General features: G+C 41.6%; 1 protein-coding gene across 1 annotated transcript in view; it reads left to right on the forward strand.

The window, feature by feature from the left end:
* The first annotated feature begins 7,314 nt into the window (after positions 1-7,314).
* Positions 7,315-15,625, forward strand: part of LOC129814400 (carboxyl-terminal PDZ ligand of neuronal nitric oxide synthase protein-like) — a 26,975-nt gene continuing 18,664 nt past the window's right edge. Inside the window, exons 1-5 of the mRNA XM_055867503.1 lie at positions 7,315-7,662; positions 8,091-8,162; positions 13,773-13,865; positions 14,784-14,842; positions 14,995-15,103. Coding sequence (XP_055723478.1) covers positions 7,558-7,662; positions 8,091-8,162; positions 13,773-13,865; positions 14,784-14,842; positions 14,995-15,103 — 438 coding nt within the window. The 5' untranslated portion in view covers positions 7,315-7,557. The remainder of the gene's footprint in view (positions 7,663-8,090; positions 8,163-13,772; positions 13,866-14,783; positions 14,843-14,994; positions 15,104-15,625) is intronic.

Genomic DNA, 15,625 nt, shown 5'->3' on the forward strand with positions numbered 1-15,625 from the left:
ATGGAGTTGAAGTGTGCCATAACCAGACTCTCAAAGCATTTCATGATTACAGAAGTGAGTGCTACAGGGCGGTAGTCATTGTGGCATGAAGCCTTAGAGTTCTTGGGAACAGGAATGATGGTGGCCATCTTAAAACATGTGGGGATTACAGACTGGGACAAGGAGAGGTTGAACATTACCTTGAATATGCCTGCCAGCTGTTCTGCACATGCTCTGAGAATGCGCCCTGGAATATCATCGGGCCCCGTGGCCTTGCAGGTGTTGACCTGATTAGATTTTACTCAGGTCGGCCTCAGACAGCTAGATCACCCAATCTGAGTTGGTGGCGGCCCTCACACCCAGCACAATGTTACTATTGTCAAAGTGTGCATAAAATGCATTGAGTCTGTCTGGTAGAGAAACTCCGTTGGGCAGATCACGCCTGGGTCTTCCTTTGTGATCCAGAATCTAGTGCCATCCTCTGGACACAGAGAATGTTGTCATGACAAAAAATCATGGAGCAGTCAAAAAACGACTTAGGGGAAAGGGGGATACCTCAGTTGTACAACTGAATGCATTCAACTGAAATGTGTCTCCCGCATTTAACCCAACCAACTCTGAATCAGAGAGGTGCGGGGGCTGCCTTAATCGACATCCATTACTGTGAAAATAAGGTTTGTGACAACCACTCAAGACATTCGACTAATATAGAGGATTGTCATTTTCATAGGAGAATAATTGTTTTAATAATTGCAAATGATTTATGATATGAGTTTTCTCCCAAGTTGTCTCTTGTGGTGGACATTTCTACCTGTATTTACTGAGATATCCAGACCAGTTGAATACACCAAGCAGACCAAATAATAGAAGAAATCCCAAAGCTAAGACCGTAAAACACTTCAAACGTGACTTCCACAGTGCAAACCCAGGTACACAAACACATTTAGCCACGAGGCAAGGGGTATCACTTTTGACCAAAAATGAAACTTACATATAAATGCATTCCGGCTAGTAGGTAGTTTTAATTGTGTTGTTTTCTTTGGGTATGTTTACATGGACAGATTATAAGAATACTCGCATTAATGAAATAGTTTGATTAAAATGTTTACATGCTTTGCAAGAGGAACGATTTCCCTAATTATCCTGTTTACATAGTCAATCAAACCCCTTAAAGGCGCAGGTTCTTTTTTCAGCTCCTATTTCAGCACATCTGTCCTCCAGGTACATTACACATGGTCTTTGCCCGGTTGGCGTTGTGTAGCAAATCCATTCAGGGGCCCATGGCTTGATCCTTGTGCCTAAGCATATCAAATGGATTCTGTGATCAGTTGTTGCCAAACAGTACCATCTGCATAGGACTACTTTGTTAATCTGGAGACCAATAGTGAATACAGTAGGCACGTTTGAAAACAGCAGCTGCGCTGTTTCCAGACTTTACCACTAGATGTCAGACCTGTATCAATTAATCCATATTGTGTGGTTTAATCTGAATTGGAAATGGAGTCATACCAAAGATGCAGGTAACTAAGCCAAGACATCTCATTGGATTTTTTTCAAATGAGAGCAAATGCATAGTGGGAAGAATAAATGGGCAGAGCCAAGGACAAGCTAGCGGGATCCTATTGTCGCGTTTTAGCATGTATTTGCATATTTCCGTTAGGGTACTCCTTCTCTGTGAAGGTTTTCCACTTACCACAGCCACAAAGTCAAATTTGGCTATAGTAAACATTCATGAAAACAAAAATGTGCTTTTTGGTCTTCATTTGAGGTTAGGGTTAGGCATAAGGTTAGCAGTATGGTTAAGAATAAGATTACGTTTAAAATCACATTTTAAGAAAATAAATTGGAAAAATAGGCAGGGTTTATCTTTATGGCTTTGTGTCTGTGGTAACTGGTGACGACCCTGTTAAATGCGCTTGTGCAATAACTCAATCAGACCTTGCACTCATTCTAAACAACGCAATTGTTTTCAATTTTAGCAAAGGGTAAATTCTACACTCTGTTCACAACAGATTCTAGTTTTGGGAACAGAAAACTGCATTGAGGCTGAATGTTTCACTGCCAGTGTTCAATAAATGTGAAATAGAATACAGCTTTGTAGTGAATTCCCATTAATACAAGTTTTAAAACAGAACAGCCAATTACTGCAGGATATCGAAGGATGTGCAGTAACAAAAACCACCAGTATTTCAGTTCTCAAACGAAGGTGCGGGGTTGTCCGGTACACCAGTGGCTGCTGTGCTGTTCCAATGAAAACAGCGGAATCCCCCGATTAAAAAAACACAGCTGGTCTTCAAGAGGACGGGGCTTTCACGACAACTGGTAACTCGGGGAAAAAGCAAGGTCAAAGCATGACGTCAGTGATTTTCAGGTTGAAATGTCAGTGCTCTAGAAAGATGCCCTAGTTTCTGACTTGGATTTCCGAGTTTGATGATCGTTCAACTATTTTTCCCAGTCGGGGCTCGTTTTTTCCCAAGTTCCTAGTTGTTTTGAATGCAGGACTGAGAGGCAAGTAGCCTAGCGGTTAAAAGCGTTGGGCCAGTAACTGAAAGGTTGCTGATTTCAATCCCTGAGGCGCAAAGTGGAAAAATCTGCTGTTCTGCCCTTGAGCACGGCAGTTAACCCTCAATCATTTTCTCCCCGGGCGCCGATGATGTCGATTAAGGCAGCCCCTCGCACGGCTCTGATTCAGAGGGGTTGGGTTAAATGCGGAAGACACATTTCGGTTGAACGTATTCAGTTGTGCAACTGACTAGGTATCCCCCTTTCCCTCATTTGTCAGAGGCTCTTCTACCTCCAAGCCATAAGACTGCTAAAGAGTTCATTAATGGTTACCCGGACTATCTGCACTGACCCTACACACACTTACTAAATTACATTGAGTGTACAAAATATTAAGGACACCTGCTCTTTCCATGACATAGACTGATCAGGTGAATCCAGGTGAAAGCTTTGATCCCTTATTGATGTCACTTGTTAAATCCACTTCAATCAGTGTAGATGTAGGTGAGACAGGTTAAAGACGGAGTTTTAAGCCTTGAGACAATTGATTGTGTATGTGTGCCATTCAAAGGGCAAATGGGAAAGACAAAACATTTTAGTGCCTTTGAATGGTGTAAGGTAGTAGGTGCCAGGCGCACCGGTTAGTGTCAAGAACTGCAACGCTGCAGGGGTTTTCACACTCAAAAATGCCCTGTGTGTATCAAGAATGGTCCACCACCCAAAGAACATCCAGCCAAATTGACACAACTGTGGGAAGCATCGGAGTCAACATGGGCCAGCATCGCTTTTGACACCTTGTGGAGTCCATGCCCCAACGAATTGAGGCTGTTCTGAGGGCAAAACGGGGGGGAGGACTTCATATTAGGAAGTTGTTCCTAATGTTTGGTATACTCAGTTAATATATACACAGGGCCGGTTCCAGACATAAGCAACAGTCGTGGTTGCAACTTACCATTACGAGTAAGAATAGTGGAATAAACCAGGTGCAACTTCAGAATTTGGTTGTGCATCAGCAGTTTTTTGCTTGTTATGTCAGTCACTGACAGTCACTCAATTAGCCATGTCAGCTAACAACTTTTGATTGGTCGTTAGTCTAGCCAGCTACAGTGCATTCGGAAAGTATTCAGACCCCTTGACTTTTTCCACATTTTGTTAAGTTACAGCCTTATTATAAAATTGAATAAACTTTTTTCCCCCTCCTCAATCTACACATAATACCTCATAATGATGAAGCAAAACAGGTTTAAAGACCTGATTGGGGGAGTGCTGCAGAGATGGTTGTCCTCCTAGAACAGGCCTGGGCAACTCCAGTCCCCGGCGAACTGATTGGTGTCACACTTTTGCCCCAGCCCCAGCTAACACACCTGACTCCAATGGTCTGGAATTGCTTGGGCCTGTTCGAGAAGGTTCTCCCATCTCCACAGAGGAACTCTGGAGCTCTGTCAGAGTGACCATCGGGTTCTTGGTCAACTCCCTTACCAAGGCCCTTCTCCCCCAATTGCTCAGTTTGACTGGGCGGCCAGCTCTAGGAAGAGTCTTGGTGGTTCGAAACTTCTTCCATTTAAGAATGATTTGGGCCACTGTGGTCTTGGGGACATTCAATGCTGCAGAAGTATTTTGGTTCCCTTCCCCAGATCTCTGCCTCGACACAATCCTGTCTCGGAGCTCTACAGACAATTCCTTCGACCTCATGGCTGGGATTTTGCTCTGAAATGCACTGTCAACTGTGGGACCTTATATAGACAGGTGTGTACCTTTCCAAATCATGTCCAATCAATTGAATGTACCACAGGTGGACTCCAATCAAGTTGTAGAAACATCTCAAGGATGATCAATGGAAGCAGGATGCACCTGAGCTCAATTTTGTGTCTCATAGCAAAGATCATGAATACTTATGTAAGTAAGGTTTTTCTGTTTTTTTAAGGGGGGGGGGGGGGGGGGGTTAAAGTAATTTAGTCCATTTTAAAATAAGGCTGTAACGAGGCTGTAACGAGAAAATTCAAGGGGTCGGAATATTTTCCGAACGCACTGTATCTAAACTTGTTGTAATCGTGGACGAATACCGACCGGGCATGTTGTTGGTCATTCTGACTCAGATATCATATTAACATGGCATAAGTCATCACAAAATGTATAGAATTGCACAAATTTTGCTTTATAATGGCAAAAATGTCTCTCCACCCGATGGCAAAATGGGTAGAATTGCAGGGAATTAGCTGTAAAACAGCAGAGTTTTTCTCTTTGCCCCATGGCAAAATGTGTAGAATTGCAGAAGAAATTGCTGCTGACACTCATTTGCTGCTGATACTCTGAACAGCAAGAGTCAATGAACAGCATTCTTGCATAAGTATTCCTCTTGTCCAGATGGGATAGGGCACTGTGCAGTGTGATGGCAATTGCATCGTCTGTGGACCTATTGGGGCGGTAAGCAAATTGAAGTGGGTCTAGGGTGACAGGTAAGGTGGAGGTGACTAGTCTCTCAAAGCACTGTTATTTTTTTCTATCCTGATGTCTAGTCACTTTACCCTGCCTTCATGTACACACAGTACCAGTCAAAAGTTTGGACTCAAATACTCATTCAAAGGTTTTTCTTAATTTTTTACCATTTTCTACATTGTAGAATGATAGTGAAGACTTAAAAACTATGAAATAACATATATGGAATCATGTAGTAACCAAAAAAGTGTTAAACAAATCCAAATATATTTTATACTTGAGATTCTTCAAAGTAGCCACCCTTTGCCTTGATGACAGCTTTGTACACTCTTGGCATTCTCTAAAATCAGTTTCATGAGGTAGTCACCTGGAATTTGTTTCAATTAACAGGTGTGCCTTGTTAAAAGTTAATTTGTGGAATTTCTTTCCTTCTTAATGCGTTTGAACCAATCAGTTGTGCTGTGACAAGGTAGGGGTGGTATATAGAAGATAATCCTATTTGGTAAAAGACCAAGTCCATATTATGGCAAGAACAGCTCAAATAAGCAAAGCAAAATGAAAGTCCATCATTACTTTAAGACATGAAGGTCAGTCAATACGGAACATTTCAAGAACTTTGAAAGTTTCTTCAAGTGCAGTCGCAAAAACCATTAAGCACTATCATAAAACTGGCTCACATGAGGACCGCCACAGGAAAGGAAAACATAGAGTTACAGTGGATAAATTCATTAGAGTTAACTGCACCTCAGAATGCAGCCCAAATAAATGCTTCAGAGTTCAAGTAACAGACACATCTCAACATCAAATGTTCAGACGAGACTGGGTGAATCAGGCCTTCATGGTCGAATTACTGCAAAGGAAGAAATCACTACAAAATTACACCAATAAGAAGAGACTTGCTTGGGCCAAGAAACACGAGCAATGGACATTAGACTGGTGGAAATCTGTTCTTTGGTCTGATGAGTCCACATTTGAGATTTTTAGTTCCAACCACCGTGTCTTTGTGAGACGCAGAGTAGGTGAACGGATGATTGTGATGATCTCGCATTGTGTGGTTCCCACCGTGAAGCATGGAGGACGTGGTGTGATGAAGTGGGGGTGCTTTGCTTGTGACACTGTCTGTGAAATATTTTGAATTCAAGGCACACTTAACCAGCATGGCTACCACACCATTCTGCAATGATACGTCATCCCATCTGGTTTGCGCTTAGTGGGACTATTATTATTTTTTCAACAGGACAGTGACACAAAACCCACCTCCAGCCTGTGTAAGGGCTATTTGACCAAGCAGGAGAGTGATGGAGTGCTGCATTAGATGACCTGGCCTCCACAATCACCTGACCTCAACCCAACTGAGATGGTTTGGGATGAGTTGGACCGCAGAGTGAAGGAAAAAGGAAAAGCAGCCAACAAGTGCTCAACATATGTGGGAACTCCTTCAAGACTGTTGGAAAAGCATTCCTCATGAAGCTGGTTGAGAGAATGCCAAGAGTGTGCCAAGTTGTCATCAAGGCAAAGGGTGGCTATTTTGACAAATCTCAAATATAAAACATATCTTGTTTGGTTACATTTTTCCATGTGTGTTATTTCAAATGTTTGATGTCTTCACTATTATTCTACAATGTAGAAAATAGTACACATAAAGAAAGACCCAAGGATGAGTAGGTGTGTTCAAACTTCTGACTGGTACATTATCTAACTCAAATACTACAGCACATTGATCTGTTGCTGGTGCAGTACTCACTGTAGCTCCATTCTTATTATTTTTCGTCTTGTTAATCTTTTTTCTTTTCATTGTTATTTTTAAACTCCGCATTCTCTGGAAAAGCTCGTAAGCAAGCGTTTCACGGTAAAGTATACACCAGTTGTATTCCTCGCATGTGGCAAATAAAAATGGATTTGATTTGGCACGCGCGTAAACTGCGCATCACCTGTTGTTTTTATTTATGGCCAAGACAGGAAAAACGGACAACCTTGCCTTGAGGGGATTCGATTAATCTGTCCCGGGACCTCGGGTTGGAGTGTTTTTCACCGGGTGAAATTTGATTGCATTCGTTTTAGAACCGGGCTTCCTCCCCGGCGTGAGCCAGGCGCCCAGTTCAAAGCACACGGCAAAGTCGGCTCAAAACAAAAGTGACATGCTAATGAGTAGGATTCTGAGTTTTCATGTCAATGTGATTTGCTTTTGATAAAATCCCGTTATCTGCCTTCCCAATGAAAACTAGTTTGACAATTTAAACATACATTTAATGGGAAATAGATGTATGTTTCTGGACGATGCATCATGCTGCGTTACACTGGCGCAGATTACGGTTCAATTTGAGATGTACACCCCTCCCTCACCGCTTTTGCCCGTTTCCTTCATGGGCCATAGACCGGTGCCCCGCGGTTCAGCATAATCGAATCCGGCCCTTGAGAATTGTGCGTCATCCAAAACAGCACTAGAGCGGCAGATATTCTACCTCGGACTGTATAAAATTGGACCACTAGACGCATATTGTGTTGGCATAGTGGTTCCATTCCATAGGCAACTAACCAATCAAAGACCTTCGTGAGTGTTGAGCGAGATGCGCGTATTTACAGTCTTCTAATAGCGTTGGCATAAAACTAGTGTCGGACTAGTCGTGTATCGGAAGGGCGATGCCAGGGATAACCAAGTATAATTTAGTGGATGATGCACAGGACTTGAGGATCCCAATGCACAACGAGGCGGCATTTCAGCATGGGGTCTGCTTTGAGGCAAAGGTAAGGTTACCTAGTAGGCTATAAACTAGAGTAACCGCTTATCAATGTGGTTAATGATAACATGAGTGACCCGGCGTCGCTTAGTAAATAATGAATTGATATCTAAAATGACATGACAGTACAATGTAATGAGGATATATTTACATGTTTTATTTTAATCGTACGCTAATATTACGCTGTGCTTGTTAATTGAATTCTAAATGCACCGTATTAGATTATAGGTTACAGTGCGCGTTTGACATCTATTCATTCATTTTATTAAGCTATATTATACCAACTTGTTTGCTATTCAAATCCATTTACAATTTATTCCGAATGTATAGTGAACTCCTTTTGACAATAAGCAGTTGAGATCAGAGTAAGAGTTGAAGATATCTATAGGCTACTTGAATTACTAATGACGTCTCATAACTTTGTAAATATTATAGTACATTGGCAGTCTGGAAGTCGGTCGTCCAAATAGCCGAATGGAGATAGTGGCTGCAATGAGAAGGATAAGGGTAAGGCACTTTCAACAATACAATCTGTGAGCCATACTATTAAATGTATTTCTCTCCCTTCCAGAAATGATTATTTCGCTATATATTAGGAATATTGCAATGCCCTTCAAAACTTGGACTGTATGTGTGTGTGTGCATGCACGTGCACGTGCTTGCATGCAAATATATTTTTAAGAGACTAATATTCTACTCTCTCACATTGGTATGGTATCTGCCTATCAAACAGAATGACATTGCCCCTTATCAATTATTGCAAGTCAATCATAATATTCTAAGGCTATAAGACTATAATAACAGTCTAAAGGCCCCCACAGACTACGATTTTAGCAGTTTTATGCCACGTTTTTGCGGACCCAGACAAAAAGTCCACGTCGTGGGCAAATTCTTAGGTCATAAATGATTGTCGGACATCTTGGCTCGTTCAGTGTGACAGCAGCTGTGTTCGAATACCCATACTAACATACTGTATACTACATACTTAGGGTGCGTTCGTAAATTCAGAGCGTTGTCAGATTGAGTTTTTCGCTCTCTGAGCGTTCAGAGCGCACACTAGATGCTCTGGCCGAGGAATAGGGTTGATCAGAGCGTTCTGACCTCACAACGGCAGTCAAGCACCCAAGCTAACATTGGCTAGCTTGCTAGCTAATTCAAGACACAAATGAGAGGACACCTCACTCTGACCATTTTACTCGCCCTAGCAGAGTTGGTTAGGCTGTTTTTATGTTATCCAGAGCATTGGTGACAGTAACTGTGCTGTTGGCAACAATTTAATTACGCTTTTTTTGCCAACGTTTACTAACACGGCCATATTCAACTGGTGTTGAGCGTTTGTAAATTCATCAGTTATTCTGCGCTCTTGCACACTCAGACAAGAGTGCTCTGAAATCAGAGTAGATAGCCAGTAATGAGTATATACTACATACGAAATACTATTAGTTCATTTTAGTATACTGTAAATGAACTATCGTTTCAGTTGAGCATACTAGTGCTTTGCTTTTGCTATGCAACCTCTTGCTAGCTTGGCAGCATAACAAATGACTAGCTAGACATTTTACATTTTCGGGTGTGTTCGTAAATTCAATCTGGAGTACCAGAGAGCACTCAGAGTGCGCTCTGGGTGTTTGTAAATTCAGAGCATTGTCAGATTGTCCGTTTGTAAATTCAGAGTGTTTTGCTCTCAGAGAGCACACTGGACGCTCTGGCCGAAGAGTAGGGTTGATCCGAGCGTTCTGACCTTACAATGGCAGTCAAGCACCCAAGATAACTTTGGCTAGCTACTATCAGACACAAATGAGAGAACACCTCACTCTGACCATTTTACTCATCCTAGCAGAGCTGGTTAGGCTGTTTTTATGTTATCCAGAGCATTGGTGACAGTAACTGTGCTGCTGGCAACAATTTAATTATGCTTTTTTTGCCGACATTTACTGACACCGGCCATATTCAACGGGTGTTGAGCGTTTGTAAATTCATCAGTTATTCTGCGCTCTTGCACACTCAGACAAGAGTGCTCTGAAATCGGAGTAGATAGCCAGAATTAACAATGTCCATTGAGAACGCACAACGACTATACCACTTAGCTAAGAATGACGTGAATAATCAAGTCAATAAACATTTGGTAGTTAGTTAGATAGCATATAGTTAATATACTGCCTGGCAAGTTCGATGTATTTAGTAGTCAACTAACTTTAGGTAAGTAGCTAACGTACTGGTACATACAGCTGTAATGCTATGCGGTTCGTAAGGATAGCGTAGCTAACAAATTGTCAGCCAACGTAACGTAACTTATTTGAAAAATCATTACTTTATTACATTGCTCAACATCTTCTTAACATTTTTCATAATTAGTTAAAGCAATGAATTTGTATCCTCTCTCATCGGACTTCGGCTGCATATTGTCCGCCATTTTCTTCAAATCTGAAAATTTGAAGCCACGCCCATTTTCTGAAGAATAGCATTATGGGCCCTAAAAGCACGGAAATAGTGTCCACTGTTTGTGTACTTCGTATTTTGGCGGATTTAATAAGACATCCGGGAACTTTTGGCATACTAACTATATCCATACTATGACCAATAAGCCTACTACATACTCAATTTACGTCACAAATAGTACTGTTAGTGAGGTTAGTATGAGTATTCGAACACAGCTAAGGTCTGCCGATTAAGTACCACTATGTGCGGTCGTAGGCTCGGACAAAGTTATGGCAGTCAAAACTTTAGCATTTATAGTGTAGTGTTCCTGGTGTTACGAGCCGATGCCGGTGACTGACCAATGGGAACACGGTCGGCACTGAGTATGCACACAATATTATGATTATTGGGAATTGTCATATTAATTAAATAGTTAGATAAAAACATTTGCATGCATTGCAAGAAGAACGATTTCCCTAATAATCTTGTTGACAAATGCACAAAATCGCCAATCAAAATAAACATTCTACCACAGAAACCAAGTTACTTTTGGGAAGCCTGTTTGATTCGGAGTTCGTATGTGAAAATTATTTCTAAGATGCATACTTTCAGTTTTTCCGAACTCACTTGGGAAGCTTGTGCTGCGGGTGCTGGCACATGCGCAGATTAAATTGACCGCTGCAGTTGACGTAGCCTACGTTAGCTAACGTAGCCTCCCAATCGCAGAATGTGGCGATGGAATTTAAGCAAATCATACATTCTAGCCAGGTTGATATAAAGATTTTAATTTGACAACATCGCACAGTGTGACGGAAAAATAGTTAAAGACTGAATCCGACGTACAGTGTGGAAAGGCCTTAAACCAACCATCTCTTCTAATCTTATATAACCAATATTTCTAACCATCTCTGTTTGAAGAGTCCTCTTTCTAAATCTTAAAACCAATATCCCTAACCATCTCTTTAAGAGACATCCACTCCTCGGGAGAGATGAGACAGAGACGGCAATGGTGTCTTGCATTAACGGATACTGCAGTGGGCCAGAGTATTACAGTGTTACAGAGAGGATTTAACTGCTGCAGAGTCAGCTGGGAGAGCCAAATGTTACATTTAATCTAGTGATGCGTCTGTGTCACACAGAGGTCGGCCAGTTCCTCAGTGACACCCAGAGAGGGACAATTTCTATACGTTTTATTTTCACATGCACAAGTACAATGAAATGCTGAAGTTGCCTGCTCTACCCAACAGTGCAGTAATCAATATCAAAATAGTTTAACAAACAAAATCTCTATCTATATATATGTATGTATGTATGTATGTATGTATGTATGTATGTATGTATGTATGTATGTGTGTGTGTGTGTGTGTGTGTGTGTGTGTGTGTGTGTGTGTGTGTGTGTGTGTGTGTGTGTGTGTGTGTGTGTGTGTGTGTGTGTGTGTGTGTGTGTGTGTGTGTGTGTGTGTGTGTGTGTGTGTGTCTGGTGGTGATTATGTGTGTGTAAGTGTTTGGGTGTTAGAGTGATAGTGTAGACGTGATAGGTGGATATACATGTGAACAGGGCTGGAAAGTAACTGGTAGCAAGAATATATAAATACTTAAGGTAATATAATAGTGGTAATATATGCATGTAGACAGGAGTAATAGTGACCAGTAGCAGGATAAATAGATAGATACCAATGGTAATCAATAATCAATGAACAGCAGTGTAGTGGTTGTATTTAACAATCTCATGGCCAGGGGATAGAAGCTGTTTAGGAGTCTGTTGGTCTGAGCCTTGATGCACCGGTACCGTCTCCACCATCTGACGGGAGCATGGAGAACAGTCCATGTCTCTGGTGGCCAGTCTTTGGCCATTTTTAGGGCCATTCTCAGACACTGCCTGGCATGTACGTCCTGGATGGCTGTGAGCTCACCCCCAGTGATGCGCCGGTACTGTCTCCACCATCTGACGGGAGCATGGAGAACAGTCAGCCCCAACCTCTGTTGGGCATTCCTGTCCAGGGTGGTGCAGTTTCCATACCAGACAGTGATACAACCCGTCAGGAAGCTCTCAATGGAGCAGCTGTAAAAGGTTCTAAGGATGTCAGGAGCAATGGCAAATCGTTTCAGCCTCCTGAGGGAGAAGAGACACTGCCGTGCCTTCCTCACAACTGTGCTGGTGTGAGAGAACCATGATCCTCAGTGATGTGGACACCGAGGAACTTGAAGGTATTGACCCTCCACTGCGGCCCCATCGAAGTGAATGGGGCTGTGCACCTGCCCATGTTTCCTGAAGTCCACGATCAGCTCCTTGATCTTGCTGACATTGAAGGAGAGGTTGTTGTCCTGGCACCACATTGCCAGGCAGTGGTGTAAAGTACTTAAGTAAAAATACTTTGAAATACTACTTAAGTTGTTTTTTGGGGATCTGTACTTTACTATTTACTGTATTTTTAAAAAACTACTTTTACACCACTACATTCCTAAAGAAGATAATGTATTTGTTACTCCATACATTTCCCCTGACACCCAAAAGTACTCATTACATTTTGAATGCTTAGTAGGACAAGAGAACATCCCTGGTCATCCCTATTGCCTCTGATTTGGCGGACTCACAAAACACACGTGCTTCGTTTATAAATTATGTCTGAGTGTTGGAATGTGCCCCTGGGTATCTGTAAATAAATAAAAAACAAGAAAATTGTGCAATCTGGTATGCTTAATATATACAGTACCAGTAAAAGGTTTGGACCCACCTAGTCATTTAAGGGTTTTTCTTTATTTTTACTATTTTCTACATTGTAGAATAATAGTGAAGACATCAAAACGATGAAATAACACATATGACACACATTCTTCAAAGTAGCCACCCTTTCATAAAATAGTCCATAGTCCAAAACTAAAAATTAAGGAAAAAGGAAAAAGTCAGCCAATAGAACATGCAGAATATCAAGTCATTTTTACAGGAAAAGAAGAGCAGCATGGAGAATCTTCAAACCTTTGACATGAGAGAATCCTGATTAGCCTTTTGGTTGAGGATCGGAGGGGGGAAAAGTGCTTTTGATAAAAGTCCTCATTTGATCAATTCGACTTCTGATGTTGTATTTCCTCATTTGGGGAAAAACATGTTTATTTTAGATGAGTATTTGTCGTTTAGATGTCTGGTCCCTTTGACTGCAGTGAGGCAGCGGGAACGGTTCGAACTACTCAAAGGCAAGAATAAAAGCGGTGCACACTGCTGAGTCTTCCTTCATGTCTAATGCACTCTGAGGGGAGGGGGAACCTAGTTGCTGGAGACTTTGCCAGCTCTACAATCTGACTTTTCCTGTTTTCTTCAGCCTTAGGCGACATTGTGTTGACCCAAACTTTGATTTACTCTCAGCAGCAGATGGTGTCTTGTAGGGACAAAGATGGTAAATACTTAAGTACTCACTCCCTGCCTCAAAGCACGTTTCTATCCCTTTACATCTCTACAGGAACTGTATCTCTGACAAGGTTGAGGAAAATTGGAATTGGAATCTAATTTTACTTCCTGAATACGAATGAATTGAAATGGATTTTACCCCAACCCTGCTCTGTGGTTATGTGCAAACTATAATGCCATGATACACACACAAAGTTCATGATGTCACCCCTAGGCTATATACCGTGGGCTTGTATGGATCATGTTATATTCCAGTTTCATGTACAAATCTATGGAATTTACATTCCCCCCCACAGTATGAATTCAAATTGAAGAACATCAAGAAGAAGAAAGTCAACATCATCGTGTCTGCGGATGGTGTAAGGGTGGTTTTGCGGAAAAAGAAAAAGGTAAGTCCGCTTCAAAATATGAAATACCTGATGAAATCAGAGTAGCTGCCAAAATGATGGTCTTCATTATGAATTGTTCTATTGGAGAACAATTTTCTTACATTTGTATGAGCTTGACTGTCTTGTGCTCATAGTGGAAACTCACATCAACATTTCAGCCACTTAGCAGATGCCCTTATCCAGAGTAAGTTCCTTTTATTTATGTTTATTTGACCTTTATTTAACTAGGCAAGTCAGTTAAGAACAAACTCTTATTTACAATGACGGCCTACCCCGGACGACGCTGGGCCAATTGTGCGCCGCCCTATGGGACTCCCAATCACAGCCTGGATTCAAACCAGAGACTGCAGTGACACCTCTTGTTCTGAGATGCCGTGCCTTAGACCGCTGCGCCACTCAGGAGCCACTCGCTACACTCACAGTAGTGAGTGGATGCATTTCATTTGTACTTTTGTACATCAACTATTATTTTGCACCAAGGTCAATGATACAAGAAACTGAAACTGTTATGTTATTTCTTAGCCCATCATATTGAAGGGCTAGAGATACTAAATGTTTCCACCAGTGTGAAGTGTACAACTGTTATTTTCCAGATGCAGTAAATCAAAAGGAAAATTCATCATCAATGATGAAAAGATGGTTCTATGGTCAAATGTGAACAGGCTTTCGTTGCGTATGGAGGCGGAATGGCTTATGGTTGTGAAATGTGGTGATTTGATGAATGATTGAATGCCATAGCTCTTTGTCCTTCATGGAAGCTGCAAGGTCCCTCATCTTGAGTGTCTCTGCAGATGGAAAAAGTTTAAGAACCTCCATATGTACGTATTTCTTATAGGTGAAACACTGACCCTAAGTCATGAGTCATAGAAGTGAATTACAGCGTTGCGTACGTGTTGTTGCTCTGTGGTTGTGTTCCAGAGGAAAGAGTGGTCTTGGGATGACAATACAGTCATGATAACACAAGACCCCATCTACAGGTAAAGACAGGCACAAAGTGCCCTCAAACATAACCCTCTTTAAGACTGTTCTTTGGTATGTCCATACAAACACATTGATGATTTTTGATTGAGTAGTTCAGATTGAAATCAATCAAATTCTCGTGATCAAGATATTTCCCCGTCCCTTTTAGGATTTTCTATGTGTCACATGACGCCCAGGACTTGAAGATCTTCAGTTACATTGCGAGAGATGGAAAGAGCAACATGTTCCGTTGTAATGTCTTCAAATCCAAGAGGAAGGTAAGACCTTAGAGATCCTATAATTCTACAGTATACAGTTGAAGTCGGAAGTTTACATACACCTTAGCCAAATACATTTAAACTCAGTTTTTCACAATTCCTGACATTTAATCCTAGTACAAATTCCCTGTCTTAGGTCAGTTAGGATCACCACTTTATTTTAAGAATGTGAAATGTCGAAATAGTAGAGAGAATGATTTATTTCAGCTTTTATTTCTTTCATCACATTCCCAGTGGGTCAGAAGTTTACATACACTCAATTAGTATTTGGTAGCATTGCCTTTAAATTGTTTAACTTGGGTCAAACGTTTCGGGTAGTCTTCCACAAGTTGGGTGAACTGTGGCCCATTCCTCCTGACAGAGCTGGTGTAACTGAGTCAGGTTTGTAGGCCTCCTTGCTCGCACACGCTTTTTCAGTTCTGCCCACACATTTTCCATAGGATTGAGGTCAGGGCTTTGTGATGGCCACTCGAATACCTTGACTTTGTTGTCCTTAAAACCTGTTAGCCTGTCTAGGATCAG

This window comes from Salvelinus fontinalis, chromosome 17 (genome assembly GCF_029448725.1).
Source record: "Salvelinus fontinalis isolate EN_2023a chromosome 17, ASM2944872v1, whole genome shotgun sequence".
Classification (NCBI taxonomy): domain Eukaryota; kingdom Metazoa; phylum Chordata; class Actinopteri; order Salmoniformes; family Salmonidae; genus Salvelinus; species Salvelinus fontinalis.